Source organism: Trichomycterus rosablanca, chromosome 24 (genome assembly GCF_030014385.1).
Source record: "Trichomycterus rosablanca isolate fTriRos1 chromosome 24, fTriRos1.hap1, whole genome shotgun sequence".
Classification (NCBI taxonomy): domain Eukaryota; kingdom Metazoa; phylum Chordata; class Actinopteri; order Siluriformes; family Trichomycteridae; genus Trichomycterus; species Trichomycterus rosablanca.
Window position 1 is genome coordinate 4,617,070 of NC_086011.1, and position 14,313 is coordinate 4,631,382.

At 39.4% G+C, this 14,313-nt stretch overlaps 2 protein-coding genes and 1 long non-coding RNA gene across 3 annotated transcripts; 2 read left to right on the forward strand and 1 right to left on the reverse strand.

Annotated features, from left to right (window-relative positions):
* Positions 1-850: 850 nt before the first annotated feature.
* Positions 851-4,071, forward strand: si:ch211-222l21.1 (parathymosin). Its single transcript, XM_062986624.1, has 5 exons — positions 851-1,032; positions 2,243-2,332; positions 2,927-2,981; positions 3,073-3,152; positions 3,250-4,071. Exons 1-5 carry the CDS (start codon positions 976-978, stop codon positions 3,319-3,321), a joined length of 354 nt encoding a protein of 117 aa, XP_062842694.1. The 5' UTR covers positions 851-975; the 3' UTR covers positions 3,322-4,071.
* Positions 4,072-4,633: 562 nt separating this feature from the next.
* Positions 4,634-14,007, reverse strand: slc45a1 (solute carrier family 45 member 1). Its single transcript, XM_062986488.1, has 10 exons — positions 13,994-14,007; positions 12,370-12,816; positions 12,173-12,265; positions 11,745-11,969; positions 10,349-11,241; positions 9,504-9,657; positions 8,672-8,848; positions 8,380-8,585; positions 7,697-7,922; positions 4,634-5,119 (listed from the first exon to the last, which is right to left on the reverse strand). The coding sequence occupies exons 2-10, from the start codon at positions 12,791-12,793 to the stop codon at positions 5,091-5,093; spliced, it is 2,427 nt and encodes an 808-aa protein (XP_062842558.1). The 5' UTR covers positions 12,794-12,816; positions 13,994-14,007; the 3' UTR covers positions 4,634-5,090.
* Positions 5,108-8,614, forward strand: LOC134301673 (uncharacterized). The gene is made up of 3 exons (XR_010007465.1): positions 5,108-5,205; positions 7,665-7,806; positions 8,354-8,614. It is a non-coding gene; the product is annotated as an uncharacterized LOC134301673 (long non-coding RNA).
* Positions 14,008-14,313: the final 306 nt, after the last annotated feature.

Here is a 14,313-nt window from a genome sequence, read left to right on the forward strand (position 1 = left end):
CACATAACTTGTAATACACAACAAATATGTGGTACAAATCACACAGAAAGGAAAAATCTCTTTGCTCACAGTTACTGGTGTAAATAAGTTAAGTAACACATTCCAAAAATCTGGTCACTGTGTGAAAGGAGTTTGGTATGTTCTTCTCATGTTTGTGTGGGTTTTCTGTCATAACCGAGAAACATTGAAGGATGGGTTGTTTAATCCAACCTGCCCCTAGAAGTTAGTAAGTATGCTGATTTGCAATATTATGCCGCCCTGTTTAGGATGTGTACCTGAGGTTTTGTGATGTTACAGACCTTCAGGGGCGGCACGGTGGTACTTTTGTAACCCCGACATTTTCCCCAGGTCCTGGGTTCAATCCCCAGGTGGGGGGGGGGGGGGGGGGGGGGGGGGGGGGCATGGAGTTTGCATGTTCTCCCCGTGTCTGCTTGAGTTTGCTTCGGGAGCTCCGGTTTCCTACCACAGTCCAAACCCATGCAGGTGAAGTGAACTGGACATACAAAATTGTCCATGACTGTGTTTGACATTAAAACTTGGACTTGAACTGATGAATCTTGTGTAATAAGTAACTACCGTTCCTGTCATGAATGTAACCAAAGTGTGTAAAACATGACGTTAAAGTCCTAATAAATAAATAAAATAAATTGTAGCTGGTGTATTTTGTAAAAGACCGGGTAATCGCCTGTATGTGCTTCTTCACCAATAACAACACAGACACCCGCTTTTTGAAGGAGGAGCGTGAAGGCGGGGCTTAAAAAGAACAACCTCAATTCGTCCAATTACAGCGTCTTAAACTGTTTTCTCCAGCCAATCATATTCCTCAGCGGTTTGCTCAGTTCTTTCAGTTCTCAGGTTGAAGCGGCTTTTCCTCACTGTTCCTCCCTGCGCCCGACTGTGTTCTACCTCAGTGCTGTAAATCAGGGGGCTTTCCATCAACAGCTTCTCTTCAGTTCTTTTGTGCTATCAGTAACAATGGCCGATACCGCTGTAGATACGACTACGACCACCACCCCCGAGGTTACCGCTAAGGTATGTGAGAAATATGAGCTCGCTGTCGAACAATACGTGTTAATGTTATAAGAAATTAAACAAGCGTTTATTTCAGTTGAGCCTTATATATTGATGTTTGTATTGATATAAAGTGTGAGTAGACTGTTTTATTTGTTAAATTAGATATAAATACCTGTTTTTTTCCTGTGAGGTGTGCATCAGCTGTACGGTTTCATTGCCCGACTGATCTTACCTCAGAAATTCTCTCAGCTGGTCAGAAACGTTAGCCTTGTAGCTAATAAAATGCGCCTTTAGATCCGTGTTGTATATTTGCTTGTATATAAAGTCCAGTTTAAAAGATGAAAGAAGCGCCGTTTTGGATGTTCGAACCGTACCTTTCGGGTGAGAAACATTTCGCTTTAAGTTTTAATCAATAAAACCACAAACTATGCTGTTTTGAGTTTATTTTCAAAGGTAACCGTCGATGTGTTACTGTCTCGCGAGCCCTCATATAAATGGGCGGGAAATGGTCCAGTATTAGCGCGCGCTCATTTGTGCATTGTTCCCTGCGTCCACGCGCTGTTTCTTTGTCTCAGATGCGGGCACGCGCTGCGATGGCTTGAGAGGAAGATGCTTTTAAATTTAATAGCAGTAATTAGTCGGATAAGTTATAAATTACTATTACTTATGATATTTTAGGTATATATTTTTATTATTTATAACTATTTAATTGTTGGCGATGTTTATTTCAACCAATTATTGGGTCGAGTCCAATTTTTGGTCCTTTGAATCGAGGAAGTTGATTCCGACTCAGCGAATCGATTCCTGGAGTCGGTTCGTTTTTTCCCCCCTTCATTATCGTTACATAATTTTAAAGCGGTGCCTTTAGGATTAAATATAAACACTTTGGACTTTAGGCATATTATGTTCACTTTTATGTATTTAATACATTTTAAGGTTATTCGAATAGTTTGCTACTTTTATTTTTGTTGCAAGAATCAAGTCAGGGCTGCAGAAAAGTAGATCAGTGATGAATACAGTTGTATTATTACATGCGGAAACATAACATCATATAAACCTGTTCTAAATTTTTATACAAGGGGTTTAAGTGGATTCACTGCTTAATGGATAATATTTATGTCTCAAAGTGTAAGTTTTTGAATGATGGGAAGGCTATCTATGCATGGCTAGATTTTTTGTGTCAATGCTTTATTGTTTTTTATTGACTCTTTAAATGTTGACTTTATAGGAACTGAAGGAGAAGAAAGAAGAAGTTACTGAGGAGGTGCAGGAGGCTGCAAAGGAGAACGGCAACGGAGAAGCACCTGCCAATGGCACGGTATGTAAAGGGGATTTCCCAGGGGCTTTTGTCCCACAATTGCTTTAATAGTGCAGGTGTTGGGTGACCCACCCCTGCTGCACGTCGTGCTCTTTGTTTAGATTTGAGAACAACCACATTTGTAGTTTAGTAAAATGATATTAGTTTTTGCAGCTTGTCTCTCAAAGAATGACTTGGTGGTGGGTGATTTGCAGAATAACCAAAGCATGTAAATTAACCTTGTTAATTTGTCACATCGAAAGATCCCCTTAATGTTTAAAGTCTTAGAAAGAAGTCAATTGTTAGTTCTGTGTTCAGAAATGTAATTGGGTCGTAATCTATGAAAGTTTGTTCAGTCAGTTGTGCTGTGTTTGATTAAAAAATATTCCATTTACAAGAATATTTGTCAGGGCATGAGAGGAAGAAATAAAACATGTAATATACTTCAATACATGAAAACTTTCTTGTTACTGTGCAAATACCCACATTTCTCAAAAGTTGCAACACTGACTGAGTGGCTGTAAAATAATTTTCCCCAGCATCAGTTAAAGTGCATTTTGTATACATTCATCTATTTTCCAAACAAAATTAAAAGAAAACATTCTTCTCTCATAGACCAACGGTTCTTCTCATGATGAAACCCACAAAGAGGAAGAGGCAGCTGAAAAACGTAAGTCATTAGCATTAAATGAATGTCATGTTGTAATAGTCGTCTCTAAATTCTGGTCAAGAAATTAACTCTGATTTTGCTTGTGGAACAGCTGCAGAGGGGGAGGGTGAAGAAAAAGCTGCAGAAGAGGAAGCAGATGGACAGGCAGTGAAACGTCCTGCAGAGGAGGAGGTGGGTTTCAATAAGATGTTTCGAGCGATGCCGCATCATTAACAGACAACTTTGTCTCATTCACTCATTCATTTAATCTTGTCTTCTGTTTCCCCAGGAGTCAGCCGAAACAAAAAAACAGAAGACTGAGGAAAATGGCGAGTCCACAGAAGCTGAAGCAACAGCTTAAAGCCTTTGCTATCTTTGGTGGTGCTGTCTGCATGGTCAATCTAATGTAGTAGAGGTTTTGCTTTGCTGTATGTTTTATTCTGTTTTCTCCCCCATGAGATTAATTTACACTTTATCCTGTAACAATGTGACCCATTTTTATTTATTGGTATAGGAGCAACCTTTTAGTACACTTTTATACAACTTTTTATTTTATACACATTTGTAAGCACAGCCTCTACTGTCGTTTTTGACCTGCAGATGAACTCGCAAGCTGATAACTTTTTTTTTTAAATTGTGTTTTGGCATTTTCATGGGTAATAACTCTGATTCACTTAAGACCAAAGATGAAGTTTTAAGCAGGGGCTTATTTGATGTTTCATCTTGACTGTTTGTGCTGCTAGTAGTTAATCCCTTGCTTGGCTGCTCTGTTACCACAGCAGATGGCATCTGTTAATGGATTTCGTTATGGCATGTCGTTAAAAAGAAGGTTAATTTGTTAATTCTGTCCAGATTATGGGAATTAACCCCTCTTAAACCTCAATGTTTTTGGTCTTTTGTTTCACATGCATTCCAGAAGATTTGTACCTTTCATATTAATATGTACAGTTTGGGTTTGTTTGGTTTTTGTATTGGGGGGGTACAGGATAGGATGGAAACAGTGCATCAGATAAAACGTTAGCACTGATGTTTTGTGTTTCGGTTCCTTTTGACCACTGCTTTGTATATTCTGGTTCAGAAAAATAATTAAAATCAGTCTTGTCTTTGTAAATTGTTTTTTTTTTTTTTTTTTTTTTTTTTACCAACCATGCAAAGAAGTCTTTCATGTTTACTTTGTCACGCATGTGGGGCAGATATACTTAAAACTTAAGAAAGACTGATGACAATTTTTTTGTTTGTTTCACTAGTCCCAAGTTATAGTATATTAATAGCAGAAATATTCTAATATGCACATTCCATATTATTGCTAGATAAATTGAAAACTTAGATTTGCCTTTATCTCCAGTAGCCTGACCTTTACTCTCAATCATTATAATACAAAATGTTGGCAGATTAAAATATAATAACCATAGAAAATTTTTATGTATATACAATCCAATGTTTACTGATATTGTCAACTTAATGTAATGTTTAATTTACCATGTCTGCAGATCTATTATCTTTTTTTGTTTTTTTAATTAAGTTGCATTTTTGGCCAGTTAAAAATATTTTACATAAGTTTGCTGAAAATATTCCATAATTTTTTTTATTTATTTTTTTCGTTTTTACACACACACACACACATGCTACATTTGTTCAGTATCAAACAAGGTCGATAGAAAAGTGGTTCAGTCCTGTGAAAAATATTTATTTGAATTTGTACCTCATTTTCTATTGCTTGTACAGTTACAGATGTGCAACATGAATATCTCTAAACATGCTTTACTGAGAATCAGAGTGTAGATAGTACTGTAAGCTTTATTCGTTTGTTCAGGTTTCCTGGGGCCGTTCCAGATTAAGTGATCAGAATTTCCTGCAGCACCTGAGACGGTCTGAGCTCAGGACTGAATGTAATACAAAAGAAAAAAGAAAGCTTGGCACCTCAGCACAGTGCAGAACAGTTCGACATTTTGTTTAGCCTGCAGTGAAACGTGTGAAATAGGCCCCCTAGTGGGGGGAAAGCTAATATCCTTTGGATAGTCTCCCAAGTCCCATATTGGAGTGCTCTGAAGAGTCCACTTTAGTTCAGAGAATTTGGCTTGTCTCCTCTGTACCAGGCACCGTACTCCATTACAGCCGAGCTGTAGTCAGTCACACTCCGGTCTCAACGTCCGCTCTGCCTGATAATGACAAGAACCAATGTCATTACAACCAGCACGCCACAACCTACGGCAGCAGGAGGCAGAGTGTGCATCTGCATGGTAAGGTAAACTGGGACTTATGGTGCACGACATGTTTGTGACCAGCTCACAGTGTGAAATTCAGTTCTATGGAGTGAGACTCAACAGGCGCATGCAGTAGAATCAACCACACTGCTTAGTGGAGAAGATCACAATTCAAACCATAATAAATCCATAGTTTATGGGTTTGTTCATGTGTTTATCTGCATAAAGCTGCTGGTTGCGTGCCACAGTGTTAAGCATGCATATGAAGCTGGCTGGAATATGTAAATCTTTGTTTCTACCCAACTTACGGACTACACAGTGATTCTATTCCGAAGCGTACAGAACAAGCGGCTTGATGATGAAAACTGTAGACAAACACTCTGTTCTGCTGTGACAGAGAAACAGTAGCCTACAGTAAAGCAACAGTGCTGATTTCCATGCAAATGTGAACCTCATATTTTTAGTCTGTTGACTTATACAGGGACTCACAGGACAGCTGTGTTTAGATATGTAAGAGTAAGTGTAGGGTATATTACAAAAAACATATAACAATGCCTGACGGCTTGTTTTAAAGGGCTGACTAGGTTGCCATTAAAATATCACTCTTACATAGGGCATTTCTAAATACACACTATCATGCATGGCTATTAATTAACTTTTATAATAAAGCCAAAGCGCCAACACTGAATAAATCCCAAAACATCTTTGAAACACAATATGTATCATCAAAAGTGATTATTTGTCAAATACTTACAAAAAAATTACAAAACATGTTACTCCAAAACCCAAAAATCTGTTTCTGCAGGTAAAATTTAAGCCACTGTTGTAGAAATGCTGAAGTACCATTAATGATCAGAAAGTCTATTGTGATGTAATATTCTGCCATATCATCATATCACCCAGCCCTATGTGAGAGTGGTTTCTGTTAAACAATTTATTATTTAAATTTCATTAATTATTCATAGTTCATCTGAGCATCTTTGGATTCATAATATTGTTCTGGCAGTTCAAGAGAACTAAGTGCACAGATGGACTCACTCTCACATATCTCAACAGGAAATACAGGCCAATAGACTTGGAAATACACTATATGGCCCAAAGTATTTGGACACCTGGCTACGAGCTTGCTGAACATCCCAATTCAACAAGAAATGGTATTAAAAAGAGTCACTCCTCTGAGAAGGCTTCTCACAATACTGTGAATTATGTGTGTGGGATTTTGTGCCTATTTAGTCAAAAGGGTATGTATGGACATTTGTATGGCTGGGCACTGATGTTGGTCAAAAAAGCCTTCATTGATGTTTCAGTTCAGGTTCTGTGCAAACCACTGCAGTTTCTTTAAACCAAGCTTTTCTTCATGTCTTTATAGACAATGCTTTGTGCACAGTGTTACAGTCATGCTGGAACAGGAAAGCCACAACAGCGGTATAATTGATTGATTACACCTGTTACAGCTGTTGTGGCTAAAACTCATGAATTAAAACATTAGAAGGTGTCCCAATACTTTTGTCCATGTAGTGTGTGTGTACATGGGTGTGTATGATTAATACTCAATATTATGACTTCAATGAGTACACTTACATGTCAAAAATACTGTCATAATTGCAAAAACATCTGATTTAGTCAAAACTGGGATAGGGAACAGGCTGATTTACAAAATATATACATGATTAAGGCTTCAGTGATCAAAGAAAACAACTGAAATTTGGGTGGATTACTGGATTACCAGAGTGCATGTTATACTGCAGTATGAACTATTGTGCTATAATTTACAAGATTCACAACATCATGCTGAAGGGCTTGTAATAGTAACGAGACACTACAGCTGCCTGCTAGCTGACAAATCTCATAATACCTGCTGAATAGTATGTTTAAATATGAACCAACATCGTAAGTTGTGTACTAAATTACCAAAGTATATGTATAGTAAGATAGAGGTTTAGGTTACAGGTAATAATTTAGTGTGATTACGTGGACTGTTGCTCATCGCTGAACTTACAGCAGGTCTTTAGTGAGCTTACATTACATAACTGCAAACATGCTCGAAAATGCCATTGCTCTGTGACTGATAGAAGATGTTAACCACTGGTAACAGCATTAAAAACATAATTCCTGACAATAGTTGCTTTGTTGCAAATTACCCATAATGCTCTACTTCTTTTGGCTTCCCCAGAATGTTTACTGATTGAAACAGCTTCTTTTTGTATATGCATACATCAAAATAATCAAGTAACAGTCCTAATCAGATAATGTTTGAATGATTTTTGTGCATGTAAATGCACTCATTGTGTGAAAGATCAAACATGCCATGGTTAAATCCGTGTGTTACTAAATCTTAGTTAATGCAAAATGGACTTTACATAAGTGATTGGTGCTGTAAAAAAATTGTATGTGTATGGCATGTTCATAAATGACTAACATATGTATGTGGTGTGTTTGTGTGTGTATTAAAGTGTGTATACAGCATAAGACAACTGCTTTGTATTTAAATGTGAACTAGCAGTGGTTGGCTTTCACTCTGCGGGTGCTCACCCTCTGGAGGTGGCAGCTGGTACACCACACACAGCGAGGAGTACAGGCAGCCCACAAACGACATCAAGCTCGAAAAGTACATCACGCCTTGAGCCCCACCTACCAGTGAGGTAAGGGGGCCCATTGCTACAGAGACCAAAATTTGGGCTAGAAAATACTGACAGCTGAGCAGAGAGATGTCCACCCCCATGCCCCTCTTGGTGCCATCCTCCGAAGAGCCACAGAACTAGGAAAGGGAATACACACAGAAAAGAAAGGCATATTTGTTGACCATTTCATCAGGCACTCATACCAAATAGACACAAAATGTAGGTATACACTACATAACAATAAGTATGTGGACACTTGACCATTAGCTTGTTGGGACATCCTACTAGCCCCAATTTATCCTTCCCCTTTGAGCTAAGACACGCCACAAGATTTTGATGTCTGCCTGTTGGAATTTGTGCCCATTCAGTCAAACTGCATTTATGAGATCAGCCACTGATGTTGGATGAAAAGGCCTGGCTCACTTTGGACCTTTTTTGTGTGACAGGGTACAAACTGTTGGGGAGAAAGTGCACTAACTATGCACCTGTTAGTAAATGGTGTGGCTGAAATGCCTGAACTTAAAAAGTAGTATGTGTGTTAATGTACATGCATTTTTTGCAATTTTAGACCAACACACATTCAGACTAATCTACCTGCGGACTCTGGTAGTATTCGCACAACAGGGAGTAAGGCAGTGTGCAGAGGGATGAGAAGAGCACTCCGTAAGTGACACACAGAGACAGCACAACGTAGATGTTGGTGGACAGCGTGGCCAGGCCTGTGCCCAAACCAAATGCAAGATATGCAAAGAAATACAGTGAGCGTAGTGAAAAATGCTCTTCCAGCTTCTCCAGGATTGCTGCAAAACACAAACATTTAAAAGATAAAACAGGATAAAATTCACTGTGTATGGATATGTTTTATTAACATATGGCAAAAACAGACCTGAATAAAAAGCAGCACTAAATGCATAGATGCACATGCCCCAGCAGCCCATGCTGACCCCGGCGTTGTAGCGCTGGTAGGCTTCTGAGTCGTGCTGTGCCTTTGGGTCGCCTCCAAACACCACCTCACCCATGAAGTCAGTGTAGAAAAGCAGCATGCCCTCAAAAGACAGCCAGCCTGAGGAAATACACAACTTGTAATTAATACAGAGTAGTAAATACCTACTGTGTTTTGGAATAATACCTCTATATTCCTATATGAATTAAAGAAAATCCTTATATAAATTTATCTGTGCCACCACAAGCTGCCACAACAGCCTTAAAGTGTCTGGAAATATAATAGAGGAAAGCAGTTATTCCAAAATAAATTTGCTTAACCGATTTTGTTTTGACAGAAGTACTGAAGAGAGCTGTCTAATGTTGGTCAAAAGTTTTCCACAGGTATTTCATTTGTTGTTGTTGTTGTAGAGATGTGGTCACAGTATAGTGACTGTAAGTAATGTAAATCATTTTTAATACTCAATTTAGAATGAAACCATTTAATCATATAAATCAGGGAATTTATACTTGCATTGCCTAATGAATTGTAAACTGACACATTTTGAAACACATCATTGTGTTAAATGATTTTGCATAACTAAAAGAGTTTCAGATTATATATTTCCATTCAGTGTGACATAATTGACAATCTGTGTATGAGAATGGATGAGATGGATTGGTGCCCAGTCCAGTTTGTTCGTGCCTTGCGATCAGTGTTTCTGAGTAAACAGAACCATTGCAACCCTGACCAGGATGTATGTAGCACTTGATGAAATTGAAAGCTTTACTCTTACCCAGAAAGTGGTTGGTGCAAAGGCTGCGAAGGGATGGGGGCATCCTATAGATGGCAATACAAAGCAGCTTTAATGACATTTGTGTATCTACAGTCTCTGTGCTTTCACTGAGGTTACTCTCATATCGCACCCCATTTAGGAGAATGTTGGCCACCTAGGGAAGTAAAAAACAGGAATTTAGTCTATTGCTCCAATTTCAATACTTTAGATGTATTTATAGGTCTTTATATGTCTTTTATATGTCTTTATAACACATGGTTTAATCATTTACACTCTAGCCTGGAACAGTTAGGTTTTACCCCTGGACTTATTCATTGTCACAAAACCCATTTTAGTAGAGAATAATATTCCTGTAGTTGCTCATGTAGCTGTTTTTTTGTGCTGAAACATCGATCTTCAGGTAATTCCACTGCACCTAAAATTGGTTAATAAAATCTTGCTTATTGCAGCAGGTATTTTTCTGTTCCATTTTCAACATTGTACATATTGCTGTTGATGTCACAGCCAATGCTAGGAAGAACAGCAAAAGTACTGAACCCTGAAATGCTGGATTTCCTCTCAGCATAAAGTAGCAGTTAAGGTTTTGTTTCCAACCTTGGCAAGAGACCACTGTTCAACCAATTAACCCTATTTATACTGACACTAAGAAATCTCCAGCTGTAGTCACTAACAATATATTAGGATTATATACCCCCTTGTTGTAGGATTTAGCTGAGCTAACTACCATTTTAATGTGTCTTGCCTAATATTATTCACCCCATGAGTATAGGATGAACAATCCCATAGTTTTACTATTTTCCAGAACTTGAAAGAAACTAAAGACAAGCTAACAACAAAAAACTTACCTGCTGGCTAAAGGTAACAGTGCGTCTGCGCCCATTCTCCAGGCCATTACTGGGGTACATCAGTGGCTCATTTATTAGGGCAAGGCTCTGTGGGCGTTTAAGGATCCCTGAGGTGCTACAGCCTCGCTTTAATCCCCCACCATCCTGTGGAGTCTCACTGAGTTCAGATATTTCACTCGGCTCCAAATGTTCAATAGCTGGAACGGCTTCTATTCTTTCCGTTCCCTGCAGATCTCCATTTGTTTGTGATGGTTCCCCTACCTGTGAACTACTAGCTGGAGAGGCTGCATTGATTGGCTGGGACATCTGGGCATTGGGAGTGTCTAACATAGCGATAGGTGGAGCTATGGACTCAGGCTCCAAAAGTTTGGGCATTTGGTGTCCAGTGTAACAGTCAATTAGTACACTGTCGATGTACGATGTTCCCAAAGATGACGCAAATTCATTAATGTTGGTTAGAGTGTTGTCCCGGCTGATAAAGCTGCCATATTTTGGTGTCAGTGGGCTGAGAGGGGAGATGGGACTGTTCAGACCTGCACAGAGCCTGGCATTAGCACTGCATGAGTGGCCCAAGCAATCCGGGTACCTTTGATTGGAGAACTGGTAGCTGTATAGACCGCCCTCCTCCTCTTCCTCGTCCTGAAGGGCTCCAGCAGGTGGAGGAGGAGAAGCTGGAAGAGGAAGGATAGGGCTCTTTAGGTGTTTGGAGCTCTTGTTCTGAGACTGTAGTAGAGGTCGCTCAGGGATGCTAGTAAGTGTCAAAGCTGTTGTGATTACAAGGGTTATGCTGGTAAATAGATAGATGACCCGAAGCTGACCTCCCATAGACTTGCCAAACTCAGTATTGTCCCAGTTCACCCCGCCAACAATGTAGCCGAATCCGCCACCAAGACCTACACACATTAATACTACGGTTAGAACAACAACATGAAAAAATGTTTTAAAATGGTGTAACTTCAATGTTCTATAAACGTTTTACTTTTATTTTGCCACTATCCCGACTGTTTTGAGTGTGTGGCAGGTATAAAATTCTAAATTATTTACAAAATATAATTAAGTTGGCCAGTGACACTATTGGAAATCTTTTCTTTGTACTTTGTCAGTTAAATAAAGGTCTAAGAAAATTTAAAAAAATAACAGGCTCTTGTTTTTATTGCATTTTACAAAATGTCCTAATTTTTACACACATGTGGTTTGTATATAATGCATTCATATTCTATGAGCTATACAGTATATGGTTACTTGTCAAAGTGGTTGATGTATGACATACAGGTACCAAAAGAATGTCTTTGTCAAATCATAAACAAATACTCTATACTCTAAATAATAACCTAACAGCCTAAAAAATAGGATCTGTGCATCACTTTTCATGAGGTAATTTGTCGAAAAATCTGACCTGCTAGTAGCGCATGGATGTTGAGACCTCTGTCCTGGTCTTCTGGACTGCACAAGTCCATCATGTATGCGTGACTGGGGTTATCAGCCGAGTCAGCACTGAAGTCCATCAGAACCACTCCACACACTGTCAGCACAATGCCCCACTTGTGATTGACAGCAGTGTCTGCCACTGCTGAGCCAATGTCCCTTCCATTTAGTACAAACGTTAGACCAAGCAGAGCCCCTGTAGACATGACAAAAAAAGCTTTGTTTATGATTCTACCCTCACAAAACTCCCTGAAAATTGTCAGTAAAACTGTTTATGTTTCTGTCTTACACTTTCACCAACATGTGGCTGACCATCAGAATGACCAGAATCTAGCCACTAATGTACAGCTAATGTCAGAATGTTATGCTCAATGCAATCAGGAAATGTAACAGTCTCACCAATTGCTAAGGCAAAGATAAAAGGCCTTCTTCGTCCGAAGCGGGATGTACACCGATCACTCCACGCTCCAAGGATTGGTTGAAGAAGGAACCCTGGGAATGAAGAAAAATGTAATGATGGGAAAAGTAAAAGTGCTTTATGCCATTTTGTGTAAAAGAATGCTTAGTAACTACATACAAATTTCCTTCTTTGTTACCTAATATAGGACTGATAAACCACACAAGGCTGTAGAACTCATCGGGCAGGCCCATCTGAAGAAGCACTGGGGTAACATATGCTGTTTCCATGGCATAGCTAAACTCAATGCCAAACAGTATGCAGCCATTGAAGAGTAGTTCAAGAAAAGTTCTACGTGGAGGCAGGTCGCTGAGGTCCAATTGCTCCAGAGGGCATGGTGTATTAGGTGGAGGTGGCGGAGATGGCCGTATTAGCTTTCGCCGTTTCGGGTGCCTTTGAAAGCTGTTGGCTCGATGGCTGAGGTGCCGTGTGGTAGACGTTGGGAAGCTGCATGTTTTTGACAAAGTCGGCTTCCATGTGGCACCCTGGGCTTGCCCAAAGCCGTCTTGGCCAGGACTAGGTAGGAGAGGGTCACTTGGGGTGCCTATACCAGGAGAGGACATCGTGCTCCGGAGTTCTGCACAAACTATTAATACAAAACATAGTATACACAAGAAAAAAACACACTAGATATGGGCTGGATTTAAATTTGAATAATAGGTGACCCCTAAATACAGGAGTGACCAAAAAAGAACAACAAAAAAACTATGTACACACACACAGCTGAAGAGTTTGAGCTCCATAGTTTAAGTATCAGTGATGCTATCAGCCCAAGCAATACAAAATACAACTGTAACTAGTTGAATAGCCACTGCAACTCTCTTTGGCCAGTGTGGGAGTGGGCCAAGCAGCAATAATTGGAATAAAGTATTGAAAATTACTAGACTGGAAGAGAAGTAGAAAAATGCAAGATGTGATTTAATGACATGTATTTATTATGTTTTCTCTCCAAATAAAAATGTAAACAAAGATGAACTGGAATGTATGGACTGTGCAATGACTGAGTAAAAAATTTTTGTCACAGTATATACTGTTTCAGGCTGAACTACACCACAGTCCTAAAAGCTGTATTATGAATTTTAAAAGGTACGTATTTACATGCCAATAACCACCTTTGTATAGTGAGGACACAGTTTGTGTACCTTTTTGTTGACTAAACCTCATACCCTGAGAGGTATTGCTTTGTAGGCCCACGTTCTTTTAGTGTACGTTGAGCTTAAGAACGTGTATAATATAATGTACAAACATATTTAACGACCAAAAGAGAGGCATAACAGGGCAGCAAACACGACCTAGCAGAACCATGAAGGGGAACCAGGACCGCCATTTCTAAACGAAGCTAACGATGAGACACCGTGAACGCGCATTACTGCAGCCAATGCGGAGCCACAGCGGAAGCGCGCCCGGCACGTGCTTACTATCTCCTCTGAGCTAAACATCCTGCTGCACTCAGGTGCGAGTTTCTTTTATTTCATCATTTTATATATTTATATTTTAACTGCATAAACTGCATGCACCAGCATTCTCAATTTACCCATAAGATTTTAATTTCAATTTTAATTTATTCTGCGCAAACGTGAAAACTGTCCTTGAAAATAATATACATCTTATATGTTTGGCATTACTGTAGCTATGAATCATAGACGAGATAATAAACCTCTGTATGGATTACAGATGTGTAAAATAATACATGGTAATGTGAGGGTTAATCTATCACTAACAGGACAAGACGTGCACAGTAAAAACACAAAGAAAGGATTTACCTTTGTGATGTTTATGCTCATTTGCTCAGCGCACAGTGACACCTAGTATGGGCTGCTTTATCATTTTCGCAGGCTTAGATTTAGAATTGAATCTCGTTTCCTTGTATTACGTTTGGTGCAGCCATTGCTCAGCTTCTCTTTATCTGTTCAGTGTCTGGTCCTTCCCGATCTCTTGGCTCCTCTGTTCCCGGTTATCCCCGAGTCTGATGAGATGCAGAAGCACCGCCCACTCAGAGCTGCAGCATCAGCACCAGCTTGTATTACTGTGAAGTTACAGCAAGGATATTCAGCTGTACATCCAGTCCTTCACTGTACTCAGG

Excerpts from the sequence above, each read along its gene's own strand:
- si:ch211-222l21.1 (XM_062986624.1), top strand. The coding sequence starts at position 976 with ATGGCCGATACCGCTGTAGATACGACTACGACCACCACCCCCGAGGTT. Across the intron at positions 1,033-2,242 it reads CCCCCGAGGTTACCGCTAAG|GAACTGAAGGAGAAGAAAGA; the intron begins GTATGTGAGAAA and ends TTGACTTTATAG. Across the intron at positions 2,333-2,926 it reads AAGCACCTGCCAATGGCACG|ACCAACGGTTCTTCTCATGA; the intron begins GTATGTAAAGGG and ends CTTCTCTCATAG.
- slc45a1 (XM_062986488.1), bottom strand. The coding sequence starts at position 12,793 with ATGTCCTCTCCTGGTATAGGCACCCCAAGTGACCCTCTCCTACCTAGT. Across the intron at positions 12,266-12,369 it reads GTTTATCAGTCCTATATTAG|GGTTCCTTCTTCAACCAATC; the intron begins GTAACAAAGAAG and ends CTTCATTCCCAG. Across the intron at positions 8,849-9,503 it reads TTGCACCAACCACTTTCTGG|GCTGGCTGTCTTTTGAGGGC; the intron begins GTAAGAGTAAAG and ends GTATTTCCTCAG.